Source organism: Sciurus carolinensis, chromosome 4 (assembly GCF_902686445.1).
Source record: "Sciurus carolinensis chromosome 4, mSciCar1.2, whole genome shotgun sequence".
NCBI classification, from domain to species: domain Eukaryota; kingdom Metazoa; phylum Chordata; class Mammalia; order Rodentia; family Sciuridae; genus Sciurus; species Sciurus carolinensis.
Genome location: NC_062216.1, coordinates 47,062,947 through 47,079,072, shown reverse-complemented (window position 1 = coordinate 47,079,072; position 16,126 = coordinate 47,062,947). Strand labels below are relative to the sequence as shown.

Genomic DNA, 16,126 nt, shown 5'->3' with positions numbered 1-16,126 from the left:
GAGACACTGGGATCAAGTGTCCCAGGGTACGACTGCATGGACCATTAGCTATAGTAACATCACCTTCATTTCACAAAAGCAATTAGTACATACTTCAGTCTTCAAAGTGAACACAGATTACCTACTCTTAAAAAGTTATTAAAAGCACTTGGCTTTTGACCCTTAGAACTCATTTGTACAATGCATGGGTCAGCTTTTTCTCTTAAGTAATAAAAGTTGTCAAATGCCATTTTCCTAAGCCCTGTTTAAAAACAGAGACATTACGTAAGTTATCGTGATTTAAAAACACACACTTTTATTTTGAGACCAGGAGATTGCTGAAATAATGGTCTTTGGTTCATTTGTTAAAATACTTTAAGTTCAAATAGAAAAACACAAAACGGGAAACAAGGTGTTCACTGTCAAGAATAAACTCTACGCCATGAACTTATTAAACTCAACATGTCACTTTCAGTGCAAAATGGGTTAAAAAATAATAGTAGACAATCTCTGAATCAGTCTGCCAGTGGGGGCATGTGTGGGTAGGTGGTAGGGATTAATGAGAACGGAAGGCCATGAAGGTTCACTCAGAAAATACTTCATGCAGCAGAGTGGGTGTCGGGCTCAGGGTCACAGAAATAAAAACATTTTCCGTGAACTGGCCTCACAAGAATGGGAGCTTGGAATGTGTGTGGTGGTGACTGAGAAGGTGGGTGCCCAGTTTTGATCCATTTGTCATCATCTCCAAGAGAGCAGGTGGCAATTTACCCTCACCTCCCTGTTAATGCTCTTCCCAGACTACATGTTCTTTTTCTTTCTTTCTTTCTTTAAAAACAATTTTTTTTTAATGTTTATTTCTCCTCTTTCCCAGTCTATTAACACTTGGCGCTGATGTGCTGGCTAATCCTTGGGGTATGTACAGGGCGGTTGGTCAGGGAATGTTGTTATTGTCTTAAATGGTGCAAAGGCCACTTACAATAGATCTTCAGGCACTGCTTTGACATAATTTTTCTGGAGCTTACCCTCTATGTTTATCTTCAGTTGTGCAATGATTATGCTGTGCCAAAGAGCTATGGGTGGAAACACAGTCCTGAGTTCTAAGTCATCAATTTTATACAAAGAGTCACTGCAGAACTGAAGGACAACTTTCTCTACCTTCTTTTTTTTTTTTTTTCTTTAGGGATAAAAAGGAAGGAAAAGGAAAAAAAAAAAAAAAAAGGAAACAATACTATGCACAAACTGTTGTTCATGAGGTAGAATAAATTACTGAATGGCCATTTCATAAATTTACAATATTCTAAGCATAAAATTTCCAGTGCTATTGCATGTGTGATTCGTGAATTATATATGTATAATTTGCATGCAAAAGATGGGTAAGGCAAGAGCTTTGGGGTTACCTTCTCAGTCTGGTGCTCATGGCAGTGGATAAGCCTTGTGTGGGGTTTGGCTGGATGTGGTCCCAGCATAAGGAAAGAGCCTCAGTTTCTCCCTTTGACTCAGCGACACAATACACTAGGGAGTTCTGGCTCTTAAATAAGTTCTCTGCATGGTACCAACATAATGAATAACTTGATGAATATTAAAACCAATCCACAAGAAATAAAATTTTAGAAGGCTTGATGATGACATCAGACCATTTGGTAATGAATGCTTATGTGGCTGGGGGTTTGGCCTCCTCCCTCCACCCCCACTCCCATGGGTTTGTCATCTCATTTGTCCAGCCAGGAGCTACACATGAGTCAACATGCACGTGCTAATTTCATTTGGCTGGAATTCACTAAATGAAATTCTAGCTTCTTGTAATAGCACAAAGGAAAGATGTTTCTATTGCAGTCTGAAATTACATGCTCACACTTGTTTTCCTTGGTGAAAAATGACAGTCCTATGATGGTCTTATCAGAGCTGAAAAACAATACATTGGATGGTAGACTTTTAGACCTGAGGTGGGCTTCTTTTGAGAAGAGTTTTATTTGAAAACAGGTTTTAGAAAGGTAGATGAGGAATGTTCTCACTCATCTAGTTGAGTTCTTCTTTTTCTTTTTTTTTTTCACCAGATGTTTATGTTGGTGAGAAACCAATAACACTGTCTAGACCTCTAGGATATAGTAATCAAGCATGAATGGAAAACATGCAAAGGTCACACTTCAATCTGGACCTACAACATCCTGCTATTCAAGACCAGATTAAAGATGATGGATCATGATAAACTCAACCACACTGACTGCTGAGTCAGTAATTTGAGAGTTGTCTACAGAAAGCTAAATATGTCACCCAAAATCCACAAGATAAAACAAAGTCTAGACACCATAAAATGTGCTGTTTCTCCCCACTGCAAGTTGTCAACAACCAGATGCTGTGTCGTGACTTTTACACCAGCATCCTATAAATCAGGAACTTTCAATCTTTAATGAAGAGAAATTTCTTCGAGTCATGTGATTCCTGAGAGGGATGTGTGCATGTGTGTGTGTGCGTGTGTGCGCACACACATGCACGATTATCTAGATGTCTCCCTAAGGAGACAGGAGAGAGAGTGAGAGAGAAAGAAAGTCAATTATATTATGGCATTAATTATGATATCAGGATGTTCAGAGGTCATTAACCAACACTTCATCCATCAATGATATGCCATGTTTTTCACTATATTTTAGTGATTTTCATTGCCTAGAAGTCACTAATTTGCTTTTACAAGTGGTTTACTTCTTGATTAAACTGATTTATTGATTAGTGTGATCAGGATGGAAACTGACACCCCTCTGTCACAGAACTGAGTTCAATACTTTGGTAGTTTTACAAATGAGGAGTTAAGGTCAGTACTTGGCAAATCATGAGAAGGTCCTTCAGTCTCTCCACTTTCTGCTACCACTCTGAAGTCCTTATGGGACTTTCCATCAAGACACATCTCAGATATTCCACACTAAGTGCAAGCTGTGGGTCAGTGACAGTTTCAAAAAAGGCAAACCTTACCACTTCCTATGTCATACTGGAAGAAAATCACAGTGGGGTACCAAATATATATGTTTTTCTTTTCTTTTCTTTTCTTCTTTTTTTTTTTTTTTTTTTTTTTGTCCTGTGGAAGGGACAATTAGGCCTGTGAATTAAGTTACTAGTGTGAGAACTTCTTGAAAGGTTGAGGAACATTCAAATAATTTGCCTGGATGAACATACCAATGCCATTGTGAAAAAGATGTATTTAAAATATTAATACCATCCTCCTTAGTTTTCCCCCTAACCCCCCAAAATGCATCACAACACTACAGGGTTACATCCTGTAGTGGCTTAGAAACATCTCTTTGCAATGATTCGGACATTTTCATTTCCCTGGGCAATAGTGAAAAAGTGATAACTATGATGTTCAAAGTTAAAGTTAGTGTGTCAAGGAAGTTTTCACTTTTAAATAAAATGTTCCTAAGGGCACAGAATGAGCACGCCCCTGACATAATATAGAAAATAGTAATGGTAAAGCACCATGGATATTCTTTGGTTTAAATGTGCTTAGATAATGAAACCTTCATTCAGCAAAGAGTAGATGGAAGATGAGGGAGGGAGGGGAGCACAGATAGGGAGCCGAGGAGGGAGGAAGGGAGAGACAGAGAAGAAGGGAAGGAGGAATAGAAATCGATCAGTTCAGTAAATACCTTAAGCGGCCTGTCAAATCATGCTTTGGAGACTTGCTTTCTGCAAAAGTTACCTTTTCTTGCTAAAGGCAAAAGTTACCTTTACTTGCTAAACAGAATCACAACTACTAGAGTTCAGAGACAATTTTAAATTTCTATCTTTTCTACCACTCACCATGGTTCTTTCACATAGTGTACAATCAATATTAGCTAGTTTGGAGGTGATGAGAGGTTATGTCCATTCAGTATAAAAATCCTCTTTGGTACCCTTTGCTTCAGGGGGTGTTCTGTCTGCTTTCTTGGCTACAGAGTGAATGAACAATATCCCATACTTTGCTCCTGGGCCTCTTATTTGAAGACAAAATGCTTAATCTTAAAACTTCACTGTTTTCTTTTCTTTCCATCCTTTGCCTATTAACACTAAGAAACCACAATGAACAGGATGCTTTGGAACAAGCAAGTGAAATTACCTCTAAGAAAAAAATGAGACCATAATACTTTAACATATTGTTGATATTCAAAATGTACCTTAATTAAAATGGGAGAGTTGGTCAAAGTAGTACCAATAAAAATTTGTATCTCCTTTGATGATTTTCTCATTCATTTCATAAATCACAGCATTCAGCAGATAACTCAAGTAATTAACTCAAATAATTTTAAAATTTTTGAAACTAAACCAGGATAACATTGATTAGAAATAGGTTAGAATTTTTTGAGGTCATGTTATATAGAGAGCTGTGGAGTAACACTATGATTGTATACATAATCCTTAAATTTCATCATCTCAAGTATTTTTCGATTAGTACAACATAATCTTTTTTTTTTTTTTTTTTTGGTGGTGCTGAGGAATCGAACCCAGGGCCTCGTGCTTGCAAGGCAAGCACTCTACCAACTAAGCTATCTCCCCAGCCCAGTACAACATAATCTTGATGATGGTAAACATTTAATAAAATGATTATGCCATATTCTTAATACAACACACTTAACACTTTTTCTTTCCTTTTAAAAATGCAAAATATTCTTCAAGTTAATATCAGGGAAAAAAAGAGTCTTGACTTTAATTTGATTCTATAATAAACTCTGTGGGATCTCATATGATTTAGGACAATCTGTTTCATTTCTAGAGCCTTCATTTGTCAAAACCTTGAGAACAATCTCATATGTAAATTGAAAAAACACAACTTCTATTTTAGTTCATTCTGATTTGTGAATCAGACAGGAGCACCCTATTTTAGGTAGTGACATATTTTAGACTTTAGTACATTTACACTTTAAAAGCAGGTCAGCATTCATCTTTTAAAAGAGGATAAAAGATATAATCACACAGCATTTTGGAAGCAACACATCTTTTGTCCTATGAAGAAGAGATGAGCCAGTGATTAGGGAAGGACTAACTTGCCTGACCTTGGCAGAAAGGATCTCCCTTGGTTTTGTGGGGACACAAAGAGGGTAGAGGCTATTTATTCACTCATGTTTATGGGCTACTTTCTGCTCACGAGGGTAACTAGGCCACAGGGATCTGTATGACAGTTTAAAGTGACATTTCTCAACCTTCATGCCCACGTTGGACCCTCCTACTCATGCTTCTCTATGCTCAGCAGTTTGCTGGTCAGTTTTACTATGAATGCAATCAGTCTATTGCATATATTTTTAAAAGTCACATATGCACCTTTCTCAATCTTCCCCTTACAAGTGTGTCTTCTACTGCCCCTAAGAACCGTGGGTTAAGGATCCTATTGGTGATGAGTTTCAGACACACAATGTCCAAGAGACACACTGTGATTCCTCCTTAATAAAATGGAGCTCACCTGGCCCAGGCTGGTGCTCCTTGAGCACCACAGGCAATTCACCTATGGCAGGTAGGCAAGGAGCGTGTCTGTCTTGTTTGTCATTCAGGGCCCAGCGTACAATAAAGGCTCAATAAATATTTGTGAGATTAATTAATGATGATTAGCAGGTGTGGAGAGCTCCGAGCTTTGTCCATGAATACTAACTAACGAATTTTTAAGGTATTCCTGAAAAATGCCCTAATTTAAGTGAGACTGAAGTAGGACCTATTTCTCAGGATTATTTTAAAAAATGAATGAGAGAATGCCTTTAGAGCTCTTAGCACAGGCTCTGGCACTTAGTAGGCACTCCTAAAGAATATATTCTAATGAACATAGCTGCCTACTGGTGAATGCCACGATTAATTTATAATTCAAAAAGCACTAGTCTTTGACTCTGTCTGAGAAGAGCAACAACAGTACTACCATCATGAGTTTGATTGTCACAGGGGATAAATAACTTTAATCTTTTCCACGGTTGTTTTCATCAGTTGTTCCAGGCAAGCGCTTAAACAATATCAGTGGTTGTCCATGAGCCACAGAGGAAGAACACAGAGGAATGAATGCACATCCATCATCATTGCACACAAACAACTTCAGCACACGCCATCTGGATGGCACATCCTCTCCGGTCGAGAATGACAAATTAAATCCGAAATTGCAAAAAAAAAAAAAAAAATTCACATTTAACTTTAGTCTAAACCTAAATAATTCCCCTGAAATAGGGAGCTTCCAGAAGCATGTGTTTTTAAATCCAGTCTTTGCTATATGATAGAGTTTTATCTCCTTAGGCTGATCTGTGACAAATCAATAAAATAAGCCCTTTCTACAAAGCCTTTGACTTTGGACACACCTAGTTACTGTAATTACAAAGACCTTTGGCAAAAGACCATTCGCACATATTGCTTTAAATAAAGTCACAGAAATTTTACTCCAGAAAGGGAGGTGTGCAAAATATCCCTTTCAAGTGGCAGCCTTGACATTTAGCATACTTTTTCCCATACCAGGGCTGAGCCACAGGCTTGGAACCCCAAGGCTGCTGGTGCTACTGCTCTTTTCCATGTTTGGCTCCATCCATTTAGCAATTTGCAAAGCAAGTTCCAACTGGCTTGGGAAGACATTCAGAGATTGCCTATCTAGCATGACAGACTCATCTGCATGGACTGATTCCTTTATCAAGGTGCAGAAACAGTTATCCTGGTCATTTCCTTTGGGAGTTTACAGGGTCTGCACAAAAATACCTTCTTTTCATTCTTCATCGTTTCTCTCCAGTACAGAAATACATTTACCACTGAAATTTTACCTTTGGGTTTTTTTTTTTTTTTTGCACTGGTTGAGAGGCTCTTGCCAAAAGCCCTAGGCAAATCATAGCGGTGGCATGCTAATAAGGTGAAGCTCCTCGGGAAAGAGGGTATAAAGAAAAGGAAAGTGGGGTTATAACCCCCTAAATTAAAGGAGGGCGTATTACGTGCCAAAGGCTCTTCTAAGCATTTTGTAATGTAACTCATTTGATCCTTACAAGCATTTTAAAGCTACTATTATCGTCCTCCTGTATTGGTGAGAAACAGACTGACTTGCCCAAAGTTACCCAGTGCCAGAGCCACCATCTAAACCCAGGCAGTCTAACGTCACAGTCAGCAATCCCGACTACCATACTGCATTTTTATCTCATCAAAGCTGGTCTTAACTTCAGCATGGTCCTCTCTTTACTGAAACAGTAAAATTTAATTCAATAGCTACATGCTCACATCACAGCGGCTCCTGAAGCATCCCTAATGGTTGTCTCTCTTTAAGATCTAGATTTGGGCTGTCTTTGTTTACTGGCGGAGCCTGCATATTTTGAGGCATACCTCACTCATGGTTAAAAGGCATTCCATATGCCCTTACTTGCTTTTCACTGTGAACCAAATGAGCAGAAAGCAGTTCACAGGAGTCAATGTTTGTGGTTGCCCTTCACTGGAAGTGGGCCAGAATTCTTGATGCCCCACAGAATTGGGAACTAATGTACTGAAAGCATGTCAAACACTCATTTTTCTAGTGAATTAGGGACCCGGTCAGCTGAACTGTAAAAATCTATTTCCAAATGACAGATGATATTGATCATCCAGCAAAATATCCCAGGGGAATCCAGTCTAATGTAGATACTTGAAGAATTTATGTCCATTGAATCTCACCTGGATCGAGATTTGTCTCAATTTTCTTGCCCTCTTCCTAGGCATTTGAGATTTTCTTTCTTATGTATTTATCTATGGCAGTAGGATCCTCCATTAATCTCATACAGTTTGAGGCATCTGAGAATTTTCCCCTTCTATGCCATGTCTCCCTAGCAGAGAGAATGGATATTTCCCCATCGGTGGGAAACAAAGAAATATCCATTAAGGAATTCTAGCTAGCTTATGTACAAGAAGAGCCCAGCATCTCAGTCTGAGAGAATGTTTGCCTTTGAAAACCACAGAGCTTTTAAAATCTATGGCCAATGGACAGATTCATAGAGGAGTCCATGATCTTGGATGAGAAAAAGCTACATTTCCATTTTCTTAAACTCTAACTGAAATTTAGAATTTCCTCCAGTTATAAACATTGGCAAACTGCCCTGTACCTATAAGGGTATTAGCTGTTCCTGTGACTCTGTCACCAATAGAAACCAAGCTTTTCATATCACATTGCAGCTGTTGCAGATATCACAAAATATCATTTACAGTCATCTCTATTCTGCAGTTATGGTCATTATCAAATCCACTCCAAGGACTGCAGATGACTGGCAAATTTTCTGACCATGTATGTCCATTTGTCCTCACTGGTCAAGTACTGAGCAACTCTGTGAATTGTGGTCATTCAACTACCACACAGGGAAGTTGCAGGTTCCCCACTGATGACCTAGATATGGGACCCGCTTCCCAATATTCCCTATGTATAACTGTTGGTGACAAGAAGGTGAATTAAAACAAACCTGTGTAATGCAGAGGTTAATGTTCTTTATCTAGCAAAGCAGTCTTCACACTGGAACTTGTAAAAATATCTTTTAATTTAGACTTAATTTCCTACATTTTAAGTGCCTTGTCCTATTTTAAACTCATTCATGTTCTATTACCATATCACATTTTTGTCTAACTATGTTGATATTTCATTGTAATTGGTTTCCTTTTTTTTTTTTAGTATTTTATCTACACATCCAAAATTATTTCTCTGAGAAGTGATCCAGAGTCTCCAGAATGCTAAAGAGCTCTACTCGCACCAAAAAAAAAAAAAAAAAAAAAAAAAAAAAACCTAGGAAGTCCTCTGTGAAGGAATTAAGAGGCAGTAGCTTTGTTTTCAGGAATGAAATGTACCCGGATGTCAAGATGTCTATGTATTACACAAGAGGAAGCAGGCAGCAGAAGGTAAGCTGTGCTCAGACTAATGAGAACCCACAAAAGATGTGAGAAGAACGACACAGGATTCATCCAAAGAAAGGCTGTCTGCTCCATCAGTGAACCATAGTTATCTTCCAACTTCCAATTCACTGAAAACTCCGTGCCATCCTCTGCATTTAGGAGAGAAGACCGGGCACCTGTGGGGTTGGGGATCATGGTTGTAGAGAAGACAAGAGCAAGAGAAAGTCCTGGGGTTTGCGACTGGGAAGAAGGAAGGGATTAAATAGACAGGGGGATGCAATTAAGACAATCTCTTCTGTTATTTCTCACAACCTGAAGGTTTTTTTCCTAGCAACAATTCTGTATTTTGTTTATATAAGGCTGCAGATCCTTAAAAACAACAGACGGAATCCTTGTTTTTATACATAAGACAAGGAAAGGTAAATGATGATCTTTGTACAAGATTTCATTTGAGACAGGAGAACTAGGAACTCTTAAATTTTATATGTATATACACACGCACACACACATATATATGTATATGTGTATATATATATGTATATATATATATATATATATATAGAGAGAGAGAGAGAGAGAGAGAGAGAGACAGACAGACAGACAGACAAAAATACAGAAAAGACCTAGCAAAGAAATTTACAACTTGGTCTTACGACCAAAAATCCCTTGGTCAGGTGGAAGAAACTAAAATCTCTGATTAGTTTTTCAGAAACTTGATGAAGGTCATAAAAGGTCAGGAAAGCAACAATCATCATGGAACTAACATTCCAGGTACTATTGACAGAAGCATTTTCCTCCAGAGGCTTCCAAACACTTTTTACCTATCACTTCATTAATTTCAAAGTGAAGAGGGACGTTTGGACTTTCTACTGCCCTCCCTTCTGCAAGCAAAGGCAACGTGGGATGATATAAAGATTTTCTCTGCTGTTTAGAAAAGAGACTTTTTGTGGATAATTAACAGCTGTTATTTAGCGCTTGGTCAGTGGGAGAGTGGCGAGCAGAGAAGCTGGAGGGAAAGGGATGGGAGTAAGTGCTCTTGAGGTTTGGATGTGCACCAGATCAATCTCCATTTGACAAACACTGATGGAGCTTCAGTCTTGAGCCAAGGACTAGGGAGGACACGAACAGTGTCCAGGTCTCCAGTAATCAGTCAGTTGTTGTAGCAGAAGTCCTATCTTTTCAAGTATGGGCTTGAATTCTCCACTACAGGAAAGTCCTAAGAGATTGACAGTCTTCGGAAACCCAAGTAACATAAAGAATTTCTTCCCTCAGTAGAATTGAAGCATCAAAAATGCTATTTGCAGGGGTGGGGATATAACTCAGTTGGTACAGTGCTTGCCTCATAAGCATAAGGCCCTGGGTTCAATCCCCAGCACCACACACACACACAAAATGCTATATGCAGCTAGAGCTGTGGAAGTGTTTTCTCATTGCACATTCAAAGTAGTGATTGTTCTCAAAGTGGTTTTTTGGGGGGCAGGGGTGCTGGGGATTGACCTCAGAGCACTCCACCACTGAGCTACATCCCCAGACCTATTTTGTATTTTATTTAGAGACGGGGCCTCACTGAGTTGCTTAGTGCCTCACTTTTGCTGAGGCTGGCTTTGAACTTGTGATCCTTCTGCCTCAAGCCTCCCAAGCTGCTGGGATTATAGGCATGCACCACCGCACCCGGCACAAAGTGTTTTTCACTAATGAGTTTATATTCACTGCTTCATTTTGACTTCAAATATACCAATAATATTAACACACAAATGAGAATAGTCAGGAACTTTCAAGGGGTAATATCCCTATTCTCACAGATCATCAGCTGTCAAAAGCTCTTCATTACATAAAATTCTGAGAGGAAACCCTGGAAGCAGTAACACACCAAACCATAATAAGATATTTTTGTAGTTTTTTGTTTGTTTTTGTGGTGCTAAGATTCAAACCCAGGGCCTCATGCATGTTAGGCAAGAACTCTACCACTGAGCTACAACCCCAGGCCTTGTGTTATCTTTTGTACAATCTTTTCATTTGTGGCAATGTAGATGTCAAATAAGACAACCACAAAGGAATCACTCTTTCAGAGTTCGATCAATTATAGTTGGGCATCTTATACTTCCATAGCTTATCTCTTAAACTTCATCTGGTTAATTGCAAATTGTCATCATTGATAAGACACCTTTAAAAATTACTGGAAAATTGGACTGCTTAAAGATACCACATTTTACTCTAAAGCAATAATAAAATTGTTAAATTTAAAATACTTAGCTCTCTCTTCCCTACCTTATGGTTAGACTTGGAATTGTTTATTCTCTCTGAGTCCTGGGCAATATTGTTTAACTTAACAGAAAGGAAGATCTTCATGCACATTCAAAACAAAATTACAGTCTATGATGGCATGCAGCTAACACATTATCTTCATAATCTGCTTAATCACAATCACAACCTTAAATTTCCCCTCTTCAAGTCATGTCAGGACAATTACGTGAAAGTCAAATGACTATCAAGAACATAGTCCAGAAACCTGGATTGACCCTTGAAGGCCGCTTGTAATATTTTTAACAATTCCAAACGCCATTCAGTATATGAAAAACAAGTGGATTAACCAAAAAGGTTAAGAAAACATGGTCTTTGACCCATCCATGTAGATGTCATAGGAACACAGGCTTAACAAACAGAAAACACTGCTGGATTGGATGCATCTCCTTGATTTGGAGTTTTTTTTCACATCACAGTGAGATGCTACTTTACATCAATTAAGGAATCCTCTTCCTACCCAGAATCAGGCAGAAGTTCCTGTTTCCTTACTGAATTCCTTCAATCACAGTCTGCATTTGGTGGCTGTCACATGAGCCCTAGAATATTTGAATTGCACCACTGTACGTATGTTTTATTATATTTCAAATGCCTGCCTCTGGCATACCTGATACCCTCTTGGAACTCAGAACAGCTGCAGGCTGCCAGAGGAAATTCCAGCAGCCTTTCACTGGGCAGCTCCTTACTCCACTGACCCACAGCCCTGCCAGGGCCCTCTCCTGCTCCTGAGCCGCCTTAGGCTGACCAGCTCCAAAGAGGACTCTGTGCTATAGAACTCAGGGCTTTTGCCTGCAACTGTTCATAACCACCGATTTCCTGACACTCCAAAGGACCTTGCTTTCTTTTCAAGGTGAAAACAAAACAAACAAGCTAACAAAAAAACAGCTCCCCCCCCAACTCTCATAAAACCTTATCTAGAAATAAGACCAACAACTAGAAAGGCATTTCAGAAAAACAAGCAAATAAACCAAATCCCCCCCACCCACCCTCACTCTCCAGAAACGTTAAATAGCCGAGAACCGGAGACTGAAAAAACCTTGCCATCACCTAGCCCACCGACGAGACCATTACTTACCCGAGTTAATAACTGCATCTGTGTATTAATCGCGTCCCCCCACCCAATATTTCTCACCCCCTCCCCGCTTTCGCGCCCCTCACCTGCCAGCCGTCTGTCTCTGGTGTTTTTCCAAATCACATCCAGGGCTCTGGCCGTGGAGTCCCTGATGTGATCGCTAAAAGACCTCCGCAGAGGGGCTCGCAGGGGCCGAGCCATCACGTGGGCCTCGGGGTCCCCCATCCACCCGCAGTGACTTCAGCGCAGCGCGGGCGCAGCGACCATTCTGCTCTCCCCTCTGGGAGGGGTTCTCCGCTGGCCGCGGGCTGTCGCTCTGCCTGGCCGCGGGTCCCCGGGGAGCGGAGAAGGAGCCCGCGCCTTCAGGATGCCGGCATTGCGGCTCGCACTGCGGCCCCGGGAAGCGCCGGCTGCAGGCGGCCTCCTGGACCGCCGCCAAGCTCGCGCCGCGGCCACATCTGGAAAGGCTTAGGAACCAGCCAGCGCCGCGCTCGCCCCGCTCTCGGGCTGAGCCCTGGCTATCTAGATGCTTCGAGCTTCCTGTGTAATCCAATAAGTTGACTTGGTACACGCTGGGCTCTTGTCTATTAAATACTCGCCTATCCTTCAGAGCAATCCAGGTAACCTTGCGGTTTGGAAGGAGAAGCAGTGCGGGAGGAGGCAAGCAAGTGAGGGAGGGAGAGGAGGGCCAGCAGGTAGTGCTGTCTTCAGCTTTCAACGCCAATTCTTGTCAGCATTAACATTTTATCTTAGCTCATGGGTTAGATCAGGCTGCTGGTGACATACAACAGTGGAGCCTGTAGTTGTGGTCACCGGAAGGAAGACATGGCCCTGCCAAGCATCCCCCAGGTCAGTCTGGATTGTAAGAAATGTACACCTGAGTTTTAAACAACATACTAATCAGCGTCTCATGTCTTCACATTTTCCCTCAACACTTTTTACACTCGGTGATTTAATCAAATAATTCTAGGTTTTGCCTCTAAATAAAGTCCAAATAGAGTTTAGGGAATCTTTGCATTTCAGACAAGCAAATTTCATCATTATGATTGCACAACAAAAACACACCCCAAAATAATGTTCAAAAATATAAAACGTACTTTTGGTACAGTTTTGGAAGTCAAAATATGGGCCAACTTCTTCTTTTGTAGGATACATTCTTGTGTTTCTAAAATGCCAAATAAATCTCATTTTATGCCAATGAGTTTGGCAGATTTTCTGACTTTTAATGCATTATTAATCCTCTCTTTTCTCATGTACCCCAAATTCCATCTCATAACTTTCAAGGTTTGGCAGGGAAGCTTAATATTGGCATAAGATAGTATCAAAGGGCCTGTTCATAGCCTTTTGCAAGATGAGATAATGCTGTAAAAGTAGTTTGTAATCATTTATGGTACCATGTAAATGATTATTATTACTTTAATTATTTTTATACATAATCACACTGATCTCCCAAGTATTTTAATTCTACAACATGATCCTCTTTCCTATATCTTTGCTAACTTTGCTATACAAAAAGTAATTATGACACTAGTGAGATTGTGCTCATGAGTTTTGACTAACACTAGTAACCACTGCTTATTAGTAACCCATATTAGTCTATTTTGGGTTAGTATAATGAAATAACTTAGTCGAGTACTTATAAAGTAAAGAGATTTCTTTAGCACAGTTTTGGAGGCTGAGAGTCCAAGATCAGGTGACCCCATTGGTTGGGCCTCTAGTGAGGGCCTAATGGCAGATGGCATCATGGCAGAAGCATGTGAAGAAAGAAGAGAGCTCATCCTCTAAGAGGAAGTTTCAGTGATTCAGGAGTCAAGTTTACTCTTATAATACCTCACTTTTGAGAGAAGTAACTCAGGGTCCCAGGAGAACTACCTGAATTCCTTCCAAGGGCTGTGCCTTTAGTGATCTAAGGAGCTCCCACTAGGCCCCACCTCTTAAAGGTCCCACCACCACACCTAGAACCAAGCCTCCAACACATGAACCCTTAAGGAACAAATTCAAACTGCATCCACACCATAGCCTCTCCATAGTTAATAACATGCTTTTTGATAAATACCTACTTCTTTCTCTTACCACTGGACGGGGCATGGATTATATTATGGTTTAGATATTGGGTGTCCCCCAAAAGTTCATGCATGAGACAATGGGAGAAGGTTTAAAGGTGAAATGACTGGGTTATGAGAGTCTTAGTGCATTAATCCCCTGATAGGGATTACCTTCCTGGTAACTACAGGCAGGTAGGGTGTGGCTGGAGGAGGTGCGTCCCCAGGGGCATGCTTTTGTGGTATGTTTGTTGTCCTTGCTGAGAGGTACTCTCTCTCTCTGGTTCCTGGTGCCATGTTGCCAGCTGCTTTCCTCTGTCACACACTTCCTTCCTGATGTTCTGCTTTATAGGAACGAAGTCTACCAGTCTACCATCTATCCCCCAAAATCCCCAAATAAACAACTTTTCCTCTAAAGTGGTTCCTGTCAGGTTTGTTGTTGATGTTGTTGTTGTTGGTCACACCAATGAAAAAGCTGATTAAAAATTAAGAGGCAATAAGTACTAATTACTGAATTTTATAGAACTCTGTGCCTTCAAGAAGCAATTCCAAGTGAGAATTCTCCATTAAAATTTTTCACAAAATTTGTGCTTGTGTGTGAGGCTCTGGGTTCAAACCCTAATACTGAAAAAATACTTATATTACAAAAATGGATTGCCTAATTCTTGGTTCTGGTTTAAAATAGAATATTCAAAGTCTGTGTGTGTGTGTGTGTGTGTGTGTATGTGTCCTTCAAACAGGTCTGGACACCTTGGAGCATGTGCTGAACAGTACAGGTTTGTCTGGACCCCTTTTGCAGAGGAACAGCATGCAGCATCCATGGCATGAAAAGTGTCCTGTACCACATGCTGTTCTGTGCATGGGGAACTTGAGGATGAATAACTCTGTCTTCGAAGAGGTGACACCACCTTGACCACAAATAACTTGAAAATAATGTGGTCAGTTCACAGTAGAAGCATGTTCAAAGTATTATGGGAGCACTGAGTAAAACATAGCCTGGACTCCTAACTCCTCCTAGGCACTGAGCTCACCTGAATTTCCAATCTATCTGGATCTATGACAAACAAGGGCATATAATCATTCCCAACGTGAATTGTTGAGTCATGCAGAGGGTCGGTAATGGTAGGAAGTGTCTCTATACTAAACCCAGAAAGGAAGAGGGAGCAAAAAAGCAGCATTTACTGAGTACCCGTGACATGAACCACAAACCTTTCTAGAGTTGCGTAGAGACTCCTGGTTCATCACCACAATCTAGTACAGGTGTCATCATGTCCTGTTTTTTAATTTGTTCTTTTTAGATATTCATGATAGTAGCATGTATACATGGAGTATAACTTATTCTAATTAGGATCCCATTCTTGTGGTTGTACATGATGTGGCGTTAAACTGGTCATGTATTCAGATATGAACACAGGAAAGTTACATCCAGTTCATTCTACTGTCATTACTATTCCTATTCCTATTCCCCCTCACTTCTCATTCCTCTTATCTATTCTACTGAATTTCTATTCTTTCCTCTCCTCCCTTATTGTGTGTTAACATCATATATCAGAGAGAAAATTCCACCCTTTCAATTTTGGGATTGGCTTATTTAACTTAGCATGATAGTCTCCAGATCTGTGCATTCAGCAGCAAAAGTCATTAAGTCATTCTTTTTTATGGCTGAGTAATATTCCACTGTATATATATACCACATTTTCTTTATCTACTCATCTGTTGAAGGGCACTAGATTGGTTCCATAGCTTAGCTATTGAGAATTGAGCTGCTATAAACAGGGATGTGGCTGCATCACTGTAGTATGCTGATTTTAAGTCTTTTGGGTATATACCAAGGAATACAATAAAGTGGGTCAAATGGTGGGTTCCATTCCAAGCTTTCTGAGGAATCTCCGTACTGCTTTCCAGAGTGGTTGCACCA

At 40.2% G+C, this 16,126-nt stretch overlaps 1 protein-coding gene across 10 annotated transcripts in view; it reads right to left on the bottom strand.

The window, feature by feature from the left end:
- The window catches only part of Dlc1 (DLC1 Rho GTPase activating protein), a 378,868-nt gene that overhangs the window by 159,305 nt on the left and 203,437 nt on the right, over window positions 1-16,126 (bottom strand). The window contains exon 1 of one of the 10 annotated variants that reach the window (XM_047549292.1): window positions 12,253-12,628. The exons of 8 other annotated variants lie outside the window; for them this stretch is intronic. In XM_047549292.1, coding sequence (XP_047405248.1) covers window positions 12,253-12,391 — 139 coding nt within the window. In that variant the 5' untranslated portion in view covers window positions 12,392-12,628. Of the gene's footprint in view, window positions 1-12,252; window positions 12,629-16,126 lie in introns of those variants that run through there. One more of the 10 variants, XM_047549293.1, reaches the window with a different exon arrangement.